The following is a 21,563-nucleotide window of genomic DNA, read 5'->3' as shown; positions in this document are numbered from 1 at the left end:
CTGTTACCTAGTCAAAAAATTCAATGAGGTTGGTCAAGCAAGACTTTCCCTTTTGAAATCCATGCTGACTATTCATTACTATGTTTTTGGTTTCTAGATGTTCTTCTATTTTCTCCTTTAGTAGGGATTCCATTATTTTTCCTACCACCAATGTTAAGCTGGTCTATAATTCCATGGACATGCTCTATTCCCCTTCTTAAATATAGGTATTATTACGTTAGCTATCCGCCAGTCCTCTGGCACTACACCTTTTTCTAATGAATTATTAAATGTGTAGTAATGCCTCTGCTCTCTCTTTTCTAGATTCTTTTAAAATGCTTGGATGCAATCCATCCGGACCAGGGGATTTATCCTCTGAGTTTGATTAGTTTATTTAATATATTCCCTCTCGGAGAGTTGTAGTGCTGGAGGGGGTTACAGAGATAGGGAGGGTTGTAGAGCTGGAGGAAGTTAGAGAGAGAGGGAAGGTTGTAGGGCTGGAGGAGGTTACAGAGATAGGGAGGATTGTAGTGCTGGAGGAGGTTACAGAGACAGGGAGGGTTGTAGGGCTGGAGAAGATTACAGAGATAGGGAGGGGCGAGGCCATGGAGGGATATGCAGTGAAACCCCTTTATCCTGGTTTATAACTTACTAAAATTAGTAAAACAGTATAAAACCTTGCCTCGCAAGATTTAAGCATTCTGTAGTAAGTTATGAAAGTGACTGTGGATACCAGATTGCTTGTAACGCGTTTTGGACCAACACACTGTAAAAACAAGGTCCTTTTAAGATCTTAATAGTTATGAGTAACCAAACCGCAGTCATTGTTTTTTTCCCCCTCTGCAAGCTTTGTTTTGAAAACATAGTTTTGCATTTAAGTCAATTCTGGAACAATGAGCATTGAAAGAAAGGGGGGGGGGGGGGGGGTGAAATCTGTTTTAAGGCAAAAGAATGTTAGGCATACAAGTGCTCCGGAAAACAGCAAAGTATCGGACACACAAGAGTCAAAGTGTATTTGGAGATCTCCACCCACATTCACGCACGATCTCAGCGGCTGAAATCTGGCCATAGGATACTGAACAGATTAAGACAGGAAGTCAGGGAACTGGGGGGTCAGGAAAGGCACTTGAACTGGGTCCGACTTCACATTACTTCAGAATTTGACATTTTTACATTTAAACAATTGGCAAATGAAGTTCAACACAGATAAATGTGAGGCATTACATTTTGGTAGGATTATTCAATGACTTAAATATTTTAGCTAACTTTTCTGATGATGTACTTCAGTCCAAAACCCACAACTGCCGATTTAAGCAACAACAACAAAATAGTGGCCAGTATTCTTTAAAGGAAAAAGGCAGTCTCCTTTGTCCAGTTAACCCTGTCTTCACACTGCGCTGATGGTTTCTTTGGTTAGTCAAAACCTGAGCTGTACAGACATGGTGGTTCCAGCTTCGATTACCAGTCCGTGCACAGTTAGCTTACCTCAGCTCGAGAAGTAGGGTACAACCAGTCTCAAAGGGTTAGGAACAGGTACCAAAAAGCCAGGGTTCCTTTTCCCAAATGCTAACCAGTGATCCGTGCTGGAAAGTGTGGGCAGAGATAGAACGAGGTGTGGATGCGATGCCCACCATAGTTCAATAGTCTGCCATCAATCATTCATTAGACTAATAGGAAGAACTGACAGTTAGATGAGACACTGGACGGTGCTCATGGAATGATAGCCCAGGAAGGAATTAAAAGCTTCAGGAGAGGCGGGCGGAAAGAGGGAGACAGGCGAGGAGGGACGGGGACAGGAGGAGGAACAGGCTGGGGAGGTGGGGGCAAGAGAAGGAAAATCTGTTCTTTACCATGGCAAATTACCGCCTGGTTATTCCCTTGCCACCTATTTCCTGATGGAACAGTTTTAGTCTATTAGAATATCAAAACATTATATCCAGCACTTGTTTTTAAAAGGACTGATTTATTTTACCATGTCTGAATGATTTTGGCAGGTGACACCCCAAGTCTCAGCACTCGTTCACTCGGGCTACGCTTTAAGCAGCCGAAATGCGGGACAAACAGTTTCAGTGCCGTGCATTATGTTAAGTAGGGAAGCGGTGTGTGAACAGGATGAATCACAGGCTGCTGCCGGTTTAAGTGGTGCCACACCTGCCAGTCACGAGTGCAGAGTAGCGATTCGTGTCAAATCAGAGCTCCGGCCACATCAACGTCATTCAACCCACACTCGAAGCTCTGGTCCTTGGTCTGACTCTGGGGCAAAAGCGCAAATCTTCGATAACAGCCCAAAGCACAGTCTCTACCGACAGAGATTTGGAAAGTGGTTTAGCAGACAAGCTCGAATTCAATTTTCCAAAGCTGCAACGTAATCGGAGATCTGATGAACAAATCCTAAAAGAATTGTACGTGGAACCTACACTCAAACGATATCGGGACCCAAAGACAGAGGAAGGGCACATCACGTGTCAGATTTGGGGGGGGGGGGGGGTTCTTGGTTGCGGAGGACTATTAGCTCCCTCACAAATAGTCACCCACGTGCAGATAACGTATAAGGGTTGCTTCAGTCGCAGGAGGTCAGTCATTACATAAGAACATACGAAATAGGAGCAGGAGTAGGCCATTCGGCCCCTCAAGCCTGCGCCGCCATTCAATAAGATCATGGCTGATCTTCGACCTCCTTCACTTTCTCACCCTATCCCCATATCCCTCGATTCCCCACGAGTCCAAAAATCTATCAATCTCTGTCCTGAACATACTCAACAACTCAGCTTCCACAGCCCTTTGTGGTAGAGAATGCCAAAGTTTCACAACCCTCAGTGAAGAAATCTCTCCTCACCTCAGTCCTAAATGGCTGATCCCTTATCCTGAGACTATGACCCCTTGTTCTAGACTCCAGAAGTTCTCGGAACATTCTGGGGTGTTTTCTGTACCTTGTAGTTTATGGCTTAATATCTCTAGCTTGAGCCAGGGCGCACTCTCAGTAATGACAACTCCTAAATTAGGAGCAAAGGGAAATCTGATGCAACTGTTCAACCAAATAAAGCAATGGATGGTAACTGAAGTAGAAATGCATCGCTGGAGAGAGAAAGGGTTTAAGAATACAGCGAGAAGTTATGAATAGGGGGAGAGGGTTGATGGGTCTTCTATTGTATCTAAGCTTGTGTTCCAGCATGATTACTGAATGAAGGGATGGATCAGTCATGTTCTAATTAAGTTTGTAAATCGATTTCTCATTCCATGAATAGAGAGAATCTATGCAATTCTGTAAAGTTATGGGGAGTAGAATCAAGACACAACCAACAAGGATTTTGATAGAGTAGATATGGATAAAGCTTCCAGTGGTAGAAGGGTTGATAACCAGAGGACACAGATTTAAGGTAATTGGCAAAAGAACCAGGCAGAGACGAGGAGAATTTTTTTTACGCAGGGAGTTGTTGTGATCTGGAATGCACTGCCTGAAAGGGCGGTAGAAGCAGATTCAAAAGTAACTTTCAAAGGGGAATTGGATAAACACTTGAAAAGGAAAAAAATTCACAGGGCTGTGGGGAAAGAGCAGTGGCGTGGGACTAATTGGAGAGCTCTTTCAAAGAGCCGGCACAGGCACGATGGGCCGAATGGCCTCCTTCTGTGCTGTACGATTTCTAACACCTAGTTTACAGTTAAAAAAGGTAATTAAAATGGAACAGATTTTTCATTTCCACTGCATTCATTTTTTTTGAAATCCAATAGCTTTTCCTAAATGAATTTTAAGAAACGCTGTGAATACAAAGAAGGCATCGTACTGAACTGGTAGAACTTACCCACACAGGTTCGGCCATCCTCTGCAAATTGATAACCTGTGAAACATTCACATCGGAAAGTTCCTGGCTGATTGTTACAGACAGCATAGTTTCCACAAATGGAAGGGTTCTCTCTGCATTCATCAACATCTGTAGGGTAACAACAGTGGAAAGAGCTTGATCCAGCAGGAACCAGGGAGTACAGTTCCTTTTTAACAGAGCAATTATTTTAAAAATGTACACTTTTCACCCACTAACAGTTCAGCCCAGTTTACTGCAGTCGATTTATTTCTTGCCCCTTTGCAGTTTGCCTTACTTAAATTTAAAACCTCAATTTGTGAACTCTCCTTCATTACACCAACAACTTGTGTTTATACAGCACCTTTAAAGTAGTAAAACGTCCCAAGGCACTTCACAGGAGTGTTACCAGACAACATTTGACACTGAGCCACATAAGGAGATATTAGGACAGGAGACCAAAAGTTTGGTTGACGAGGTAGGTTTTAAGGAGCATCTTAAAAAGGAGGTGGAGAGGGGGATTTAGGGAGGAAATTCCAGAGCTTAGGGCCCAGGCAGCTGAAGGCATGGCCACCAATGGTGAGGTGATGAAAATCAAGGATGTGCAAGAGGCCAGAATTGCCTAGGGACATTTTTCTATGGTAAAGGTGCTATAAAAATGCAGTTTATGTAGAAGTGGGCATCGATTTATTCAACAGAGCAGAGGTTTTTTTGTGGGGTGGGGTGGAAATACAGAAACAAAGCAAAGATTTAATTTCTCATCCTTCGCTCCGAGGAGTTTATCTTCACCAAACCCCCAGCCTCAGATTCCCCTCAATCCCTAATCTGTTCATGGCTTTCAAACAATAATATGTGGCATCAGTTCACGTTAAATAGAGGGTACAGAATTTCATACGGCTTTCAAAGTGCTGGCATTAAAATCTGAAGTCTGGACACAACAACAAAAATAAAGTACATCTGAAATCATTGAAGCATTTCAGTCAACCACACGACAAATGAGAAACAAATTATAATTTCAACCCCTCCCACTAAAGGTTTGTCTAGGCTGCTCCACACCAGCTATCACATAGAAACATAGAAAATTGGAGCAGGAGTAGGCCATTCGGCCCCTTGAGCCTGTTCCGCCATTTAACGAGATCATGCTGATCATCCAAATTCAGTACCCTGTCCCTGCTTTCTCCCCATATCCCTTGATCCCTTTAGCCTTAAGAAATATATCTAACTCCTTCTTGAATATATTTAATGAATTGGCCTCAACTGCCTTGTGTGGTAGAGAATTCCACAGGTTCACCACTCTCTGGGTGAAGAAATTCCTCCTCATCTCTGTCCTAAATGGTTTACCCCTTATCTTTAGACTGTGACCCCTGGTTCTGGACTCCACTGCCATCGGGAACATCCTTCCTGCATCTAGTCCTGCTAGAATTTTATAAGTTTCAATGAGGTCCCCTTTCATTCTTCTAAACTCTAGCGAATATAAGCCTAATTGACCCAATCTCTCCTCATACGTCATTCTTGCCATCCCAGGTATCAGTCTGATGAATCTTCGCTGCACACTCTCCATGGCAAGAACACCCTTCCTCAGATAAGGCGACCAAAACTGCACACAATACTCAAGGTGTGGTCTCACCAAGGCCCTGTACAACTGCAGCAAGACATCCTTGCTCCTGTACTCGAATCCTCTCACTATGAAGGCCAACATACCATTTGCCTTCTTAACCGCCTGCTTACCTTCAGCGACTGGTGCACAAGGACACGCAGGTCTCGTTGCACTTCCCCTTTTCCCAATCTATCGCCTTTCAGATAATAATCTGTCTTCCTGTTTTTGCCACCGAAGTGGATAACCTCGCATTTATCCACATTATACTGCATTTGCCATGCATCTGCCCAATCACCCAACCTGTCCAAATCATACTGGAGTTTCTCTGCATCCTCCTCACAGCACACACGCCCACCCAGCTTTGTGTCGTCTGCAAACTTGGAGATATTACATCTAGTTCCCTCGTCTAGATCATTAATATATATTGTGAATAGCTGGGGTCCTAGCACAGATCTCTGTGGTACCCCACTAGTCACTGCCTGCCACTCGGAAAAAGACCCGTTTATTCCAACTCTTTGCTTCCTGTCTGCCAACCAGTTCTCTATCCAAAACAGTACCTTACCCCCAATCCCATGTGCCTTAACTTTACACGCTAATCTCTTATGCGGGACCTTATCGAAAGCCTTCTGAAAGTCGAAATACACCACATCCACTGGTTCTCCCTTATCTATTCTACCAGTTACATCCTCAAAAGATTCCAGTAGATTAGTCAAGCATGATTTACCTTTTGTAAATCCATGTTGACTTTGTCCGATCCGGTCACTGATTTCCAAGTGCTGTGCTATTACATCTTTTATAATGGACTCTAGCATTTTCCCCACTACCGATGTCAGGCTTACCGGTCTATAATTCTCCGTTTTCTCTCTACCACCTTTTTTGAATAGTGGGGTTACATTAGCTACCTTCCAATCCATGGGAACTGTTCCAGAGTCTATCGAATTTTGGAAGATGACCAGCAATGCATCTACTATTTCTAGGGCCACTTAAGTACCCTAGGATGTAGATTATCAGGCCCTGGGGATTTATCGGCCTTCAATCCCGTCAATTTCCCTAACACCATTTCCCTACAAATACTGATTTCATTCAATTCCTCCCTCTCATTAGACCCTATGTTCCCCGACATCTCTGGGAGGTTATTTGTGTCCTCCTTTATGAAGACAGAACCAAAGTATGTATTTAATTGTCTGCCATTTCTTTGTTCCCCATTATAAATTCCCCTGATTCTGACGGCAAGGAACCTATGCTTGACTTCACCAATCTTTTTCTCTTCACGGCTGAGATCGATAGATTTTTGGACTTTAAGGGAATCAAGGGATATGGGGATCGGGCGGGAAAGTGGAGTTGAGGTCGAAGATAAGCCATTATCTTATTGAATGGCGGAGCAGGCTCGAGGGACCGTATGGCCTACTCCTGCTCCTATGTTCTTATGAAGGAGGATGCCTTGCTGATTTTACGACATCAGGTTCCACATGTGCGCTGACGAAACCCAGCTCTACCTCACCATCACCTCTTTCAAGTGGGCTAGAGGGGCCGAATGGCCTACTCGTATCTTCTATGTTTCTCTATACTCATCGACTGAGCATCCACCACCCTCTGGGGTAGAGAATTCTAAGATTCACAACTTTGAGTGAAGAAATCTCTCATCTTAGTCCTGAATGGTCGACTTCTTATCCAGAGACTATGCCCCCTAGTTCTAGACTCTCCTGCCGGGGGAAACAACCTCTCAGCATCTACCCTGTCAAGCTACCTCAGAATCTTACATGCTTCAATGAGATCACCTCTCATCCTTCTAAATTCCAGAGAACATAGTTGCAATCTACTCAATCTCTCTTCATAGGACAACCACCTCATCCTAGGAATCAATCTTCCAATCTCTACTCAGTAGTTTCCACTGAACAATGGATTTGTGGACATTGTACTAGGTTGGGCTGGAGTTCTGTTTTAATTCGTCACGGGATGTGGGCATCGTTGGCAAAGCCGGCATTTGTTGCCCATCCTAATTGCCCTTGAGAAGGTGGTAATGAGCCGCCTTGAACCGCAGCAGTCCACGATACTTCTTTGCAGTGGTTTGGTATCACTGAGTGGCTTGTAGGCCATTTCAGAGGGCAATTAAGAGTCATAGAAACATAGGAGCAGGAGTAGGCCATTCGAGCATTCAATGAGATCATGGCTGATCATCCAAATTCAGTACCCTGTCCCTGCCTTCTCCCCATATCCCTTGATCCCTTTAGCCTTAAGAAATATATCTAACTCCTTCTTGAATATATTTACTGAACTGGCCTCCACTGCCCTCTGTGGCAGAGAATTCCACAGGTTCACCACTCTCTGGGTGAAGAAATTCCTCCTCATTTCTGTCCTAATCCTTAGACTATGACTCCTGGTTCTGGACCCCCCGGCCATCAGAAACATCCTTCCTGCATCTAGTCTGTCCAGGCCTGACAGAATTTTATAGGTTTCGGTTTCGATGAGATCCCCTCTCAATCTTCTAAACTCCAGTGAGTATAAGCCCAATTGACACAATCTCTCCTCATACGTCATTCCTGCCATCCCAGGTATCAGCCTGGTGAATCTTCACTGCACTCCCTCCATGGCAAGAATGTCCTTCCTCAGATAAGGCGACCAAAACTGCACACAATACTCAAGGTGTGGTCTCACCAAGGCCCTGTACAACTGCAGCAAGACATCCTTGTTCCTGTACTCGAACCCTCTTGCTACGAAGGCCAACATACCATTTGCCTTCTTAACCGCCTGCTGCACCTGTATGCTTACCTTCAGCAACTGGTGCACAAGAACACCCAAGTCTCTTTGCACTTCCCCTTCTCCCAATCTATTGCCATTCAAATAATAATCTGCCTTCCTGTTTTTGCCACCAAAGTGGATAACCTCAAATTTATCCACATTATAGTGCATTTACCATGTTTCTGCCCAATCACCCAGCCTGTCCAAATCATACTGGAGTTTCACGACATCCTCCTCACAGCATACCCTCCCACCCAGCTTTGTGTCGTCTGCAAATTTGGAATTATTACATCCAATTCCCTCGTCCAGATCATTAATATATATTGTGAACAGCTGGGGTCCTAGGACCGATCCTTGTGGTACCCCACTAGTCACCGCCTGCCACTCGGAAAACGACCCGTTTATTCCAACTCTCTGCTTTCTGTCCGCCAACCAGTTCTCTATCCAAGTCAATACCTTGCTCCCAATCCCATGTGCCTTAATTTTGCACACTAATCTCTTATGCGGGACCTTATCGAAAGCCTTCTTAAAGTCCAAATACACCACATCCACTGGTTCTCCCTTATCTATTTTACCAGTTACATCCTCAATAAATTCCAGTAGATTAGTCAAGCATGATTTACCTTTTGTAAATCCATGTTGACTTTGTCCGGTCCTGTCACTGCTTTCCAAGTGCTCTGCTATTACATCTTTTATAATGGACTCTAGCATTTTCCCCACGACCAATGTCAGGCTTACCGGTCTATAATTCCCTGCGTTTTCTCTACCACCTCTTTTGAATAGTGGGGTAACATTAGCTACCCTCCAATCCATGGGTACTGCTCCAGAGTCTATCGAGTTCTGGAAGATGACCAGCAGTGCATCTACTATTTCTAGGGCCACTTCCTTAAGTACCCTAGGATGTAGATTATCAGGCCCTGGGGATTTATCGGCCTTCAATCCCATCAAGTTTCCTACAAATACTGATTTCTTTCAGTTCCACCCTTTCATCAGACCCTATGTTCCCCAGCATCTCTGGGAGGTTATTTGTGTCCTCCTTTGTGAAGACAGAACCAAAATATGTATTTAGTTGGTCTGCCATTTCTTTGTTCCCCATTATAAATTCCCCTGATTCTGACTGCAAGGGACCTACGCTTGACTTCACCAATCTTTTTCTCTTCACATCGCTATAAAAGCTTTTACAGTCAGTTTTTATGTTCCCTGCAAGCTTACTCTCAATCTATTTTCCCTTTCTTAATTAATCCCTTTGTCCAGTCCTAAACTGCTCCCAATCCTCAGGATTATTGCTTTTTCTGGCCAATTTATATGTCCTCTCCTTGGATCTTATGCTATCCCTAACTTCACTTGTTAGCCACGGTTGAGTCACCTTTTTTGTTTTATTTTTATGCCAAACTGGGATGAACAAATTCTGTAGTTCATCCATTTGGTCTTTGAATGTTTGCCATTGCCTATCCACCGTCAACCCTTTGAGTGACATTCCCCAATCAATCCTACCCAACTCGCTCCTCAGACCATCGTAGTTTCCTTTATTTAAATTGAGGACCCTAGTCTGAGTCAACTACTTCATTCTCCATCTTAATGAAGAATTCAATCATATTATGATCGCTCTGACCCAAGGGGCCTCGTACAACAAGATTGCTAATTAATCCTTTCTCGTTACATAATACCCAGTCTAAGATGGCCTGATCTCTAGTTGGTTCCTCGACATATTGGTCCAGGAAACCATCCCATAAACACTCCAGGAATTCCTCCTCCACAGTATTGTTACTAATTTGGTTGGCCCAATCGATATGTAGATTAAAGTCACCCATGATGACTGCTGTGCCCTTACTGCACGCTTCTTTAATTTCCCTTTTAATGCCATCCCCAACCTCCGCCTTACTGTTTGGAGGTCTATATACCACTCCCACTAACGTTTTCTTCCCCTTAGTATTTCTCAATTCTACCCATACAGATTCCACATCATCAGAGCTAATATCCTTCATTACAATTGTGTTAATCCCTTCTTTAACCAGTAATGCTACCCCACCTCCCTTTCCTTTTTGCCTATCTTTCCTGAATATCGAATACCCCTGGATGTTGAGTTCCCAGCCTTGGCCACGTTTCCGTAATCCCAACCAAATCATATTCGTTTACCTCTATTTGCGCAGCCAATTCATCCACCTTATTACGAATGCTCCTCGCATTAAGACACAAAGCCCTCAGGCTTGGTTTTTTTTTTTTTAAAAACGCTCTTAGAATTATTATTTACTGTGGCCACTTTTGATTAAAACCGCGGATTTCTCTGACTGCCACTTTTGTTTTTCTCCTTCCTATCTTTTGCTTTTATCCTCGTTTCCCTTTCCTCTGTCTCCCTGCTCAGGTTCCCAACTCCCTGCCATTTTAGTTTAAACCTTCCCCCAGAGCACTAGCAAACACTCCCCCTAGGACATCGGTTCCAGCCCTGCCCAGATATAGACCGTCCGGTTTGAACTGGTCCCACCTCCCCCAGAACCGGTTCCAATGTCCCAGGAACTTGAATCCCTCCCCCATGCACCATTCCTCTAGCCACGTATTCATCTGAAATATCCTTCTATTTCTACTGTGACTAGCACGTGGCACTGGTAGCAATCCTGAGATTACTACTTTTGAGGTCCTATTTTTTTAAATTTACCTCCTAACTCCCTATATTCTGCTTTTAGGACCTCATCCCGCTTTTTACCAATATCGTTGGTGCCTATATGCACCACGACAGCTGGCTGTTCACCCTCCCCTTCCAAGATGTTCTGCAGCCGCTCTGAGACATCCTTGACCCTTGCACCAGGGAGGCAACACACCATCCTGGAGTCTCGTTTGCGGCCGCAGAAACGCCTATCTATTCCCCTTACAATAGAATCCCCTATTACTATAGCTCTACCACTCTTTTCCCTCCCGTCCTGTGCAGCAAGGGCCACCCCTGGTGCCAGGAAGTTGGCTGCTGCTGCTCACCTCTGATAAGCCATCCCCCCCAACAGCACTCAAAGTGGTGTATCTGTTTGAGAGGGGGGTGTCCGCAGGGGACCCCTGCACTACCTGCCTGCGCCTAGTACTTCGCCTGTTGGTCACCCATTCCCTTTCTTCCTGTCCAACCTGTACCTGCGGTGTGTCCAACTCTGTAAACATGCTATTCACGATGTCCTGAGCATCGTGAACGCTTCAGTATGCATCCAATCGCAGCTCCAGTGCCGCAATGCTGTCTGTCAGTAGCTGCAGCTGGATGCACTTCCTGCACATGTAGTTTTCAGGGACACAGGAAGTGTCCTATCTTCTATGTTTCTATGTCCCCGAGTTCCCACATATCGCAGGAGGAGCATATCACATGGCCGGGCTGTCCTGCCATGACTTACCTTTTAATTAATTGAATTTAAATTAAATCAATCAATCCCACTAATTACACTACAGTTAAATGGTTTACCAACAGTCCCCGCACATTGCTGTGGGTCTGCAGTCACATATAGTTCAGACCGGGTAAGGACGGCAGATTTCCTTCCCTAAAGGACATTAGTGAACCAGATGGGTTTTTACGACAATCTGGTAGTTTCATGGTCACCATTTATTTAAGATTTATTTAATTAACCGAATTTAAATTCCCCAGCTGCTATGGTGGGATTTGAACTCACATCTCCGGATTATTAAAACACGCCTCTGGATTAGTAGTCCAGTAACATAACCACTATCCTTTTTGTCCATTTGGTCGTAAGGTTCCTGTCCCTTTCTAGGCTCACGCATGATTGACCACTTAGGTGAGTCACCATGTCGTAAGAGAGATTTAGGAGCAGGTACAGTTCTACGGGAGCTGGAAGCCCTCTGGTACCTCAACCAAGAAATTCTCTTAAAATTTTGAAAACCTGCAATACATGTAACAAAGAAGAATACAACAGCTCCTTACTATAATAGGCCATACACTGTTCAGCTTCCTCATCAACAAAGAAACCCATACTTCTTTACCCAGAGAGTGGTGAGAATGTGCAACTCACTACCACAGGAAGTAGTTGAGGCGAATAGCATAGATGCATTTAAAGGAAAGCTAGATAAACACAAGGGAGAAAGGAATAGAAGGTTATGGCGAGATGAAATAGGTTAGGAGGATGCTCGTGTGGAGCACAGATCAGGCGGGCTGAATGATCTGTTTCTGTGCCGTACATTCTATGCAATTCTAAGCAAAATGATCACCAGCATTCGGTATGGCTCGCATCATGGCCATTATATGGGGGAAGGGCGTTAACTCTGGGGCTATCCAGCTTGCTGCCTGCTTTACCACCAGTCACTGTCCTACCATAGCAAGTCCGGCCATCACCATAAAAGCCAGCAGAACATTCACAAGTGAACCGATTTCCTTGCTCTGGGCGACAAGCTGCGTTGGTGTCACATCCATGGGTTCCGGTGTAGCACGGGTTCTGGTTCACCACACTCGAGTCAGCTAGAAAACAGCAGAGAATTAAAATTTCATTTTTAATTATCACCCACATGCACTACTGTTGTCGTGACCTACCTGCCCCCGCACAAAAATAAAATGTATTATTGTGCTGCTTATTTCAATTGAGCTGAACAACTTTTACAGGTTAAACATGCTTTCCAACCGTCAGCCGTGGCTCAGTGGGTCGCACTCTCGCCTCCGAGTCAGAATGTTGTGGGTTTAAGTCCCACTCCAGAGACTTGAAAACAAAAAGCTAGGCTGACTGAGGGAGTGCTGCACTGTCGGAGGTGCCGTCTTTCAGATGAGACGTTAAACCGATGCTCCGTCTGCTCTCTCAAGTGGACATGAAAGATCCCATGGCACTATTTCGAAGAGAAGTAGCGGCATTCTCCTCGGTGCCCCGGCCAATAGTTATCCTTCAAACAACATCACTAAAACAGATTATCAGGTCATTATCACATTGCTGTTTGTGGGAGCTTCTTGTGATACATTTTAAATTAATTTTATTCCAATCTATCTTGGAAGGATTTTGAATCTGTAACTCAAGCGGACTTGCTGCAAGTCAACAATCCTCCTGAAGGTTTCAGAGCTCAAGAGGACGAGTGGGTAAGAGTGACTCAATTTCTCTGTACGACTGCTTGCTTATCCATTTCTTGTTTAATAAACCTTAGTTAGTAGCCTGAACAATGACCCGAGAGTGTCTGCTCTACTGCTTTCTGAAGTCAAGGAGACTATATGGTGGTATGTGATGCATCCAGTAAACCAATTACCAGAGTCTGTGTTTGGCCCGGAGGCTCACTGTAATTAACTAAATATCAGACAGCTAAAGCGCACTCCAGGGAGTGAGTGCTCTTAGGTGCTGGAAAAAATATCGGAGGTAAAAGCCTGAAAATGTAACAGCACCGTTGGAACAGAACGTCCTAGAAATCAGACACGTTGCTAAATCAGTTACTGGAACATCTGGGTGAATGAGCGTTCAATTTCCAATTATAGATCAACTCCAGTACATCTGCCAATAATTAAAGGCATCATCATGAGCCATATTCCTCTAGGTATCAGAAGTAGAGAATTAATCTCCCCGCCTGATGACAATCCCTGTACCACCGGCCTCTGGGGTTCTATCAGTCAACCAATTACGAATCCATGCTAAAACATTTCCACTGATTCCCACTCTCTATTCTCAGTACCAGCCTTTCCAGAGGAACTGTATCAAAGACCTTACTGATCGAGGTAGACCACACCCACTGCCTTGCCCCTATCAAGCTCCTCGTCACACCCTCAAAGAAAACCATTAAGTTACATTGACAAGACCGCCTCTTCATGAAGCCATATTGGCTATATTTTATTTCAATCCAGATGCTCCATGATCTTCTCTTTAATAAGGGTTTCCGTAACATTACCCACAAACTCACTGCTCTGCAGTTTCCTGGGTCAGTACCTCTAACAAAGTAGCACTCCCTTGACACTGCATTGAACTATCAGCCGAGATGTTGAGCTCAAGTCCTGAATGTAGCTTGAACCCACTAGCTCCTGACTCAAGAAGCGATAGTGCTACCAACTAAGTCAAGTTAAAATACAGGACAACAAAGAACTATGGGGAAACAGGATTTTAGATATCTTGTTACATTAACTCCATTAAGCAATTTGTGGTAATTTGAAATAATTAATTGGTTTCTTCAATTAAATCTCCAGCGACATTCTTGTAGTCAGATGGTGGTCAGATTTTGTACGGATACATAAAAGTATGCGATCAGCTACCCTCAACACTGCTTCAGCAGAACTGAACCACATTGCTGCTTGCTAGGCAACACTCTCTTGGCATATCACTTGTCAATACAGATTGCAGGCTACCATGCCTCCATTATGAAATCAGCTCTGGTTTTGCACTGAAATATTTATCCACATTGAATTAGGTTAACTTTAAACTGCTCCAGTACTGTAGAAAGGGCAGAACCCGCCAATTCAACAGACCATGGAGCACAGGAGGCTACTCAGCCTATCGTGACAGCTTTGAAAGAACTAGCCAATTAGTTCCACTCCCGTGCTCTTTCCCCAAACCCTTGCTATTTTTTTCCCCTTTTCAAGTATATATCCAATCAATCAATGTTACAATTGAATCTGCTTCCACCACCCTTTCAGGAGTGCATTCCAGATCACAACAACTCGCATCATAAAAAAAGATTCTCATCTCCCTTCTAGTTCTTTTGCCAATTACCTTAAATCTGTGTCCTCTGGTTACCGACCATCCTGCCAGTGGAAAGTTTCTCCGATCAAAATCCCTCAATTTTGAACACCGCTATTAAATCTCCAGTTAACTTTCACTGCTCTAAGGAGAACAATCTCCTTTAGGGAAAGAAATCTGCCGTCCTTACCTGGTCTGGCCTACATGTGGCTCCAGACCCACAGCAATCTGGTTGACTCTTAACTGCCCTCTGAAATGGCCGAGCAAGCCACCCAGTTGTAAAAAACCGTCACAATAAACAGCAAGAATAAAACTGGACGGACCACCTGACATCGACCTCGGCACTGGCTACGGACACGACAACAGCACACCCAGCCCAGTCAACCCGGCAAAGTCCTCCTCACCAATAACTGGGGACTTGTGCCAAAATTGGGAGAGCTGTCCCACAGATTAGTCAAGGAGCAGCCTGACATAGTCATACTCACAGAATCATACCTTTCAGCCAATGTCCCAAATTCCTCCATCACCATCCTTGGGTATGTCCTGTCCCACCGGCAGGATAGACCCACCAGGGGTGGCGGTACAGTGGTATACAGTCGGGAAGGAGTGGCCCTGAGTCCTCAACATTGACTCCGTACCCCATGAAGTCTCATGGCTTCAGGTCAAGCATGGGCAAGTAAACCTCCTGCTGATTACTACCTACCGCCCTCCCTCAGCTGATGAATCAGTACTCCTCCATGCTGAACAACACTTGGAAGAAGCACAGAGTAGCAATGGCACAGAATTTACTCTGGGTGGGGGACTTCAATGTCCATCACCAAGAGTGGCTCGGTAGCACCACTACTGACCGAGCTGCTAGTCTGGGCCTGCGACAGGTGGTGAGAGAACCAACACTTGACCTCGTCCTCACCAATCTATCTGTCGCAGATGCACCTGTCCATGGTAGCAGTGACCACCGCACATTCATTGTGGAGACAAAGTCCCGTTTTCACACTAAGGACACCCTCCGCCGTGCTAAATGGGATAGATTCAGAACAGATCTAGCAGCTCAAAACTGGGCATCCATGAAGTGCTGTGGGCCATCAGCAGCAAGCAGAATTGTATTCCACCACAATCTGTAACCTCATGGCCCATATCCTTCACTCTACCATTACCATCAAGCCAGGGGAGTGTAGAAGAGCATGCCAGGAGCAGCACCAGGCATACCTAAAAATGAGGTGCAAACCTGGGGAAGCTGCAACAAAAAGCAGAAGCAGCATGCTATAGACAGAGCTAAGCGATCCCACAATCAATGGATCAGATCAAAGCTCTGCAGTCCTGCCACATCCAGTTGTGAATGATGGTGGACCATTAAACAACGAACGGGAAGACGAGGCTCCATGAATATCCCCATCCTCAATGATGGTGGAGCCCAGCACGAGTGCAAAAGACAAGGCTGAAGTGTAACCATCTTCAGCCAGAAGTGCCGAGTGGATGATCCATATCGGCCTCCTCCCGAGGTCCCCACCATCACAGAAGCCAGTCTTCAGCCAATTCGATTCACTCCACGTAATATCAAGAAACGGCTTAGCGCACTGGATACAGCAATGGCTGTGGGCCCCCGACAACATCCCGGCTGTCGTGCTGAAGGCTTGTGCTCCAGAACTAGCCGCGCCTCTAGCCAAGCTGTTCCAGTACAGCTATAACACTGGCATCTATCCGACAATGTGGAAAACTGCCCAGGTATGTCCTGTCCACAAAAAGCAGGACAAATCCAATCCGGCCAATTACCGCCCCATCAGTCTACGCTCAATCAGCAAAGTGATGGAAGGTGTCTTCGACAGTGCTATCAAGCGACACTTACTTACCAATAGCCTGCTCACCGATGCTCAGTTTGGGTTCCGCCAGAACACTCGACTCCAGACCTCATTACAGCCTTGGTCCAAATATGGACGAAAGAGCTGAATTTCAGAGGTGAGGCGAGAGTGACTGCCCTTGACATCAAGGCAGCATTTGACCAAGTGCGGCATCAAGGAGCCCTAGTAAAACTGAAGTCAATGGGAATTGGGGGGAAAACTCTCCACTGGCTTGAGTCATATCGAGCACAAAGGAAGATGGTTGTGGTGGTTGGAGGTCAATCACCATAGCCCCAGGACAGGAGTTCCTCAGGGCAGTGTCCTAGGCCCAACTATCTTTAGCTGCTTCATCAATAACCTTCCCTCCATCATAAGGGGGGGGATATTCACTGATGCCTGCAGAGTGTTCAGTGCCATTCGTAACTCCACAGATAATGAAGCAGTCCATGCCCGCATGCAGCAAGACCTGGACAATGTTCAGGCTCAGGCTGATAAGTGACAGATAACATTTGTGTCACACAAGTGCCAGGCAATGACTATCTCCAACAAGCGAGCGTCTATCCACCACCCCTTGACATTCAACAGCATTACCATTGCCGAATCCCTCACCATCAACATCCTGGGGGTCGCCATTGACCAGAAACTTAACTGGACCAGCCACATAAATACTGTGGCAACAAGAGCAGGTCAGAGGCTAGGTATTCTGTGGCGAGTGTCTCACCTCCTAACTCCCCAAAGCCTTTCCACCATCTACAAGGCACAAGTAAGGAGTGTGATGGAATACTCTCCACTTGCCTGGATGAGTGCAGCTCCAACAACACTCAAGAAGCTCGACACCATCCAGGACAAAGCAGCCCGCTTGATTGGCACCCATCCACCACCTTAAACATTCACTCCCTCCACCACCGGCATACCATGGCTGCAGTGTGTACCATCTACAAGATGCACTGCAGCAACTCGCCAAACCTTCTTCGGCAGCACCTCCCAAACCCGCAACCTCTACCACCTAGAAGGACAATGGCAGCAGGTGCATGGGAACACCACCACCTCCAAGTTCCCCTCCAAGTCACACACCATCCTGACTTGGAAGAATATCGGCCGCTCCTTCATCGTCGCTGGGTCAAAATCCTGGAACTCCCTCCCTAACAACACTGTGGGAGTACTGTTAAGTCCGTGAATGATTGAGACACGGACTAGCAGGAGAGAAACAAACAGAACTTTACTGGTGGAAGGCATAAACGAATCTAACCAACAGAGGCGCTCTAGTGCCTTTTATACATGGGTGGTCACTGCCGGTACTGCAGTCTGAGACCAGTTATTCTCTTAAAGGTACATACACAACAATTCCTCCCCTTTTAGATAAACAGTACATAACATTCATTTAACAACTAATGATAACGAATTACAATCACAATTACTGTTGCGAGATACATTGGTTAAGTTTAAGCAATTATAAGTTCAGTCTTTGAGGAGGCTTCCTGATTCTGTCTGGATAACGCCTCTTTGGAGTATCAGGTTCTTCTGGCAATGTTGAGTCGGAATCAATGTCGTTGTTTGGTTCATCTGCTTCCAATATTACCGGTTCTGCGGTAGCTGCAATTGGAACGTCGATTTCATTACCAGGTGTATCAGATCGTGGTGTGGAGTTGACGTTTTCCAGTGACTCTAGAATCTGGTCAGCATGGCGTCTTACAATGCTCTCCCCAACGTCCACGGTATACGTGAGAGGTCCTTGTCGTGTACAAATCGTTCCTGGCTGCCATTTCTCAGTGCGGTAGTTCCGGGCCAAAACTGGTTGACCTATCTTAAAACTCCTGGTCGGCCTTTCATTCATATTCTGAAACTGTCTGTTCTCCACATCTCTTCGGACGTTTGGCTTAACCAAATCCAAGCGGCATCGTAGTCTTCGATTGAAGAACATCATGGCTGGAGTTTGGTTGGTAACCGCATGTGTCGCATTCCGGTAGGCAAACAAGAAGTTGTCCACCTTGTGTTGTAGGGGTATATCTTCATTACACATTGCCTTGATAGCCTTCTTGAATGTTTGAACAAACCTCTCGGCCAATCCATTAGTGGCTGGATGATATGGGGCAGATGTGTCATGCTTAACACCATTGTTCTTTAAGAACCTCCGGAACTCTTCAGACACAAACTGTGGTCCATTGTCAGAGCAAATCTGTTCGGGCGAATATGTTTCGTAAAACTGCGATCGTTTTTTCCGTGGTGGTTGAGGACATTTTTATTACCTCTGGCCACTTTGAATGTGCATCCACCGCAATTAAAAACATCGAGTCCATGAAGGGACCAGCAAAATCAATGTGCACCCTTTGCCATGGAGATGAGGGCCACTCCCATGGATGCAGAGGAGCTTGTGGTGGGGCGTTTTGGACCTTCTGGCATCCTGCACAGCTCTTGGTCATCTCTTCGATTTCTCTATCGATTCCCGGCCACCACACAAACGCTCTGGCTAAGTTTTTCATTTTTACCCCACCCAGATGACCCTCATGAAGCTCATTGAGCACTCTATCCGTCAACTTAGGTGGAATTACTACTCTGGATCCACACATCAAGGTTCCTCTGCACACTGACAGCTGTTCTCTTCTTGGCAAAAATGCTGGCAGCAGTGGCTCGCCATGTGCTGGCCATCCCTTCACCGTTAAATCATAGACCCGTGATAGTGTCGGGTCATTCCGTGTTTCCTTTTCTATGTTTGCATTCGTCACAGGGAGACATTCGACTATGGTCGAGTGGAATAACTCCATTGGATCCACTGCAAGGTCGTCTTCTTCCACCGTCGGCAACGGTAGACGTGACAATCCATCAGCATTTCCATGCTGTTTAGTTCCCCTGTACTCGATGTCATATTGGTGTGCCCCTAGGAAAAGGGACCATCTCTGCAGCCGTTGTGCTGTCATTATCGGTACGCCCTTCTGAGGGTTGAAAATGGAGACAAGAGGTTGATGATCGGTTAGTAGAGTAAATTTTTGACCGTGCAGATAGTGATTGAACTTCTTCACCCCCCACACTAGGCTGAGGGCCTGTCTGTCAATCTGGGCGTAGTTACGCTCGGCAGAAGTTAACGAGCGTGACGCAAAAGCTATCGGCCTCTCCAAACCATCAAGGAATTTATGTGACAGTACCGCCCCAATGCCATAGGGAGACGCATCACACGCCAGCCTGATTGGCAGTGCTGGGTTGTAGTGAGCCAATACTTCCTTCGAAGTGATTAAGTCCTTACTCTTCTGAAAAGCACGTTTACAATCATCGCTCCATTTCCATGCTACCCCCGTTCGTAGCAGGGCGTTCAGTGGATGCAGAATGGTCGACAAATTCGGCAAAAACTTATGATAGTAATTCACCAACCCGAGGAATGACCTCAGTTGCGACACATTTTCAGGCGCTGGGGCCTTAACAACCGCTTCAATTTTGTCAGGGGACTTATGTAACCCCTCTTCATCAATCACGTGGCCACAATACGTTATCTGTTTCTTAAAAAATTCGCACTGGGGCGGTTGGCTCGCAGCCCATGTTCCCGTAGTCTAGTGAGCACCTGTTCTAGGTTGTTAAGGTGTTCACTGTCATCTTCACTTGTTACAAGGATGTCGTCCAAGTAACACCGAGTCCCCGGAATCCCTTGCAGGACTTGTTCCATCGCTCTTTGCCATATCGCCGGAGCTACTCCGAATACCAATCGATGATACTGGTAAAGACCTTTGTGAGTGTTTATCGTGAGATACTTCCTAGAGGATTCTTCAACCTCCATCTGCAAATATGCTTGTGCTAGGTCAATTTTTGTAAAACGCTTCCCTCCAGACAGTGAGGCGAAGATGTCTTCTATCCTTGGAAGAGGATATTGTACTGTGTGAAGGACAGGGTTCACCGTCACCTTGAAATCCCCACAGATGCGAATCTTCCTTGGCTCTCCGGACTTATTGCTTAACGTTTTCTTCATGACAGGAACGATGGGTGTTGCCCACTCGCTCCAGTCGACCTTAGACAACACGCCCGCCTTCTCCAGATTCTCCAGCTCTGCCTCGACGGCTGGACGAATTGCATATGGTACCGGTCTCGCTTGAAAAACTTGGGAACTGCATTCTCTTCTATTTTTAACAAGGCGGTTACACCTTTAAGCGTGCCCAGTTCTTGTTGAAATACCTCTTTGGCGTTAGCTAAGATGGTTGACAATCGTCCAGGAGTGACGTCTTCATCTTTTTTACCGTCCACCATCATTGCATGAATGGAATGCCAATCTAAGTTTATCTTCCTGATCCATTCCCGTCCCAATAACGGTGGTCCACCATTTGGCAGCATGTAGAGATACAATTTCCGTATTTTCTTGCCATTGTATTCGACAGGCACCCTTATTTTTCCTCTGGGGTATACTTTTTGCCCCGTATACGTCGTCAAGACGATGGATGTCTCTCTCAAGGGTATGTGTGAAAATAGCTGCTCATAGTCTCGTCGATTCATGACGGTTAGCGCTGATCCTGTATCCAATTCCATTTTAACTTGGGACCCTGCTATCGTGAGGGTGACCCAAATGGTTCGGTGATCCTCTTTTGCGATTACATTGTGAAGTTTGAGACAGCTTAATCTCCTGTTCTCGGATTCACTATCGCTCATCTGGTCTTCGGAACTACTGTCCGTCATCTTTTGTACTTTCTTGTACGGTTCCTTAGTAGCCTTTTTGTTGTCGCTGGTCTTCTTCCCAGACCTACAAACTCGTGCAATGTGTCCAATCTTCCCGCATCGTCTGCATATTTTGTCTTTGGACCAGCAGTCCTTCTGGTCATGGTTAGTTCTGCCGCAGCGATAACATTTTGCAAATCCCCGTGTCATTTCGTGGGTGCCGTATTCCTGTGGTTTTTGTTGAATTTCTGCAGCTCCCCTGGCTGCTGCTTCATACGATACTGCCACGCTGAAAGCCTTATCTAGCGTCAGCTCTTTTTCTGCGAGTAACTTCTTCTGTGTTCCTTCACTCAGGAGTCCACAGACAAAT

The 21,563-nt window shown here is 45.6% G+C and overlaps 1 protein-coding gene across 1 annotated transcript in view; it reads right to left on the bottom strand.

Moving 5' to 3' along the window:
- nid1a (nidogen 1a) overlaps window positions 1-21,563 on the bottom strand; it is a 133,274-nt gene that overhangs the window by 48,167 nt on the left and 63,544 nt on the right. Inside the window, exons 9-10 of the mRNA XM_085996690.1 lie at window positions 12,407-12,550; window positions 3,780-3,908 (exon numbers count right to left, since the gene is read on the bottom strand). Of these exons, the coding sequence (XP_085852816.1) occupies window positions 3,780-3,908; window positions 12,407-12,550 (273 nt within the window). The remainder of the gene's footprint in view (window positions 1-3,779; window positions 3,909-12,406; window positions 12,551-21,563) is intronic.

The sequence above is a fragment of the Somniosus microcephalus genome, chromosome 9 (genome assembly GCF_052327205.1).
Source record: "Somniosus microcephalus isolate GS21.2 chromosome 9, FLI_Smic_1.0, whole genome shotgun sequence".
In the NCBI taxonomy this organism is placed as follows: Eukaryota; Metazoa; Chordata; class Chondrichthyes; order Squaliformes; family Somniosidae; genus Somniosus; species Somniosus microcephalus.
The sequence above is the reverse complement of the archived record's forward strand: the minus strand, read 5'-3'. Positions and strand labels throughout refer to the sequence as shown.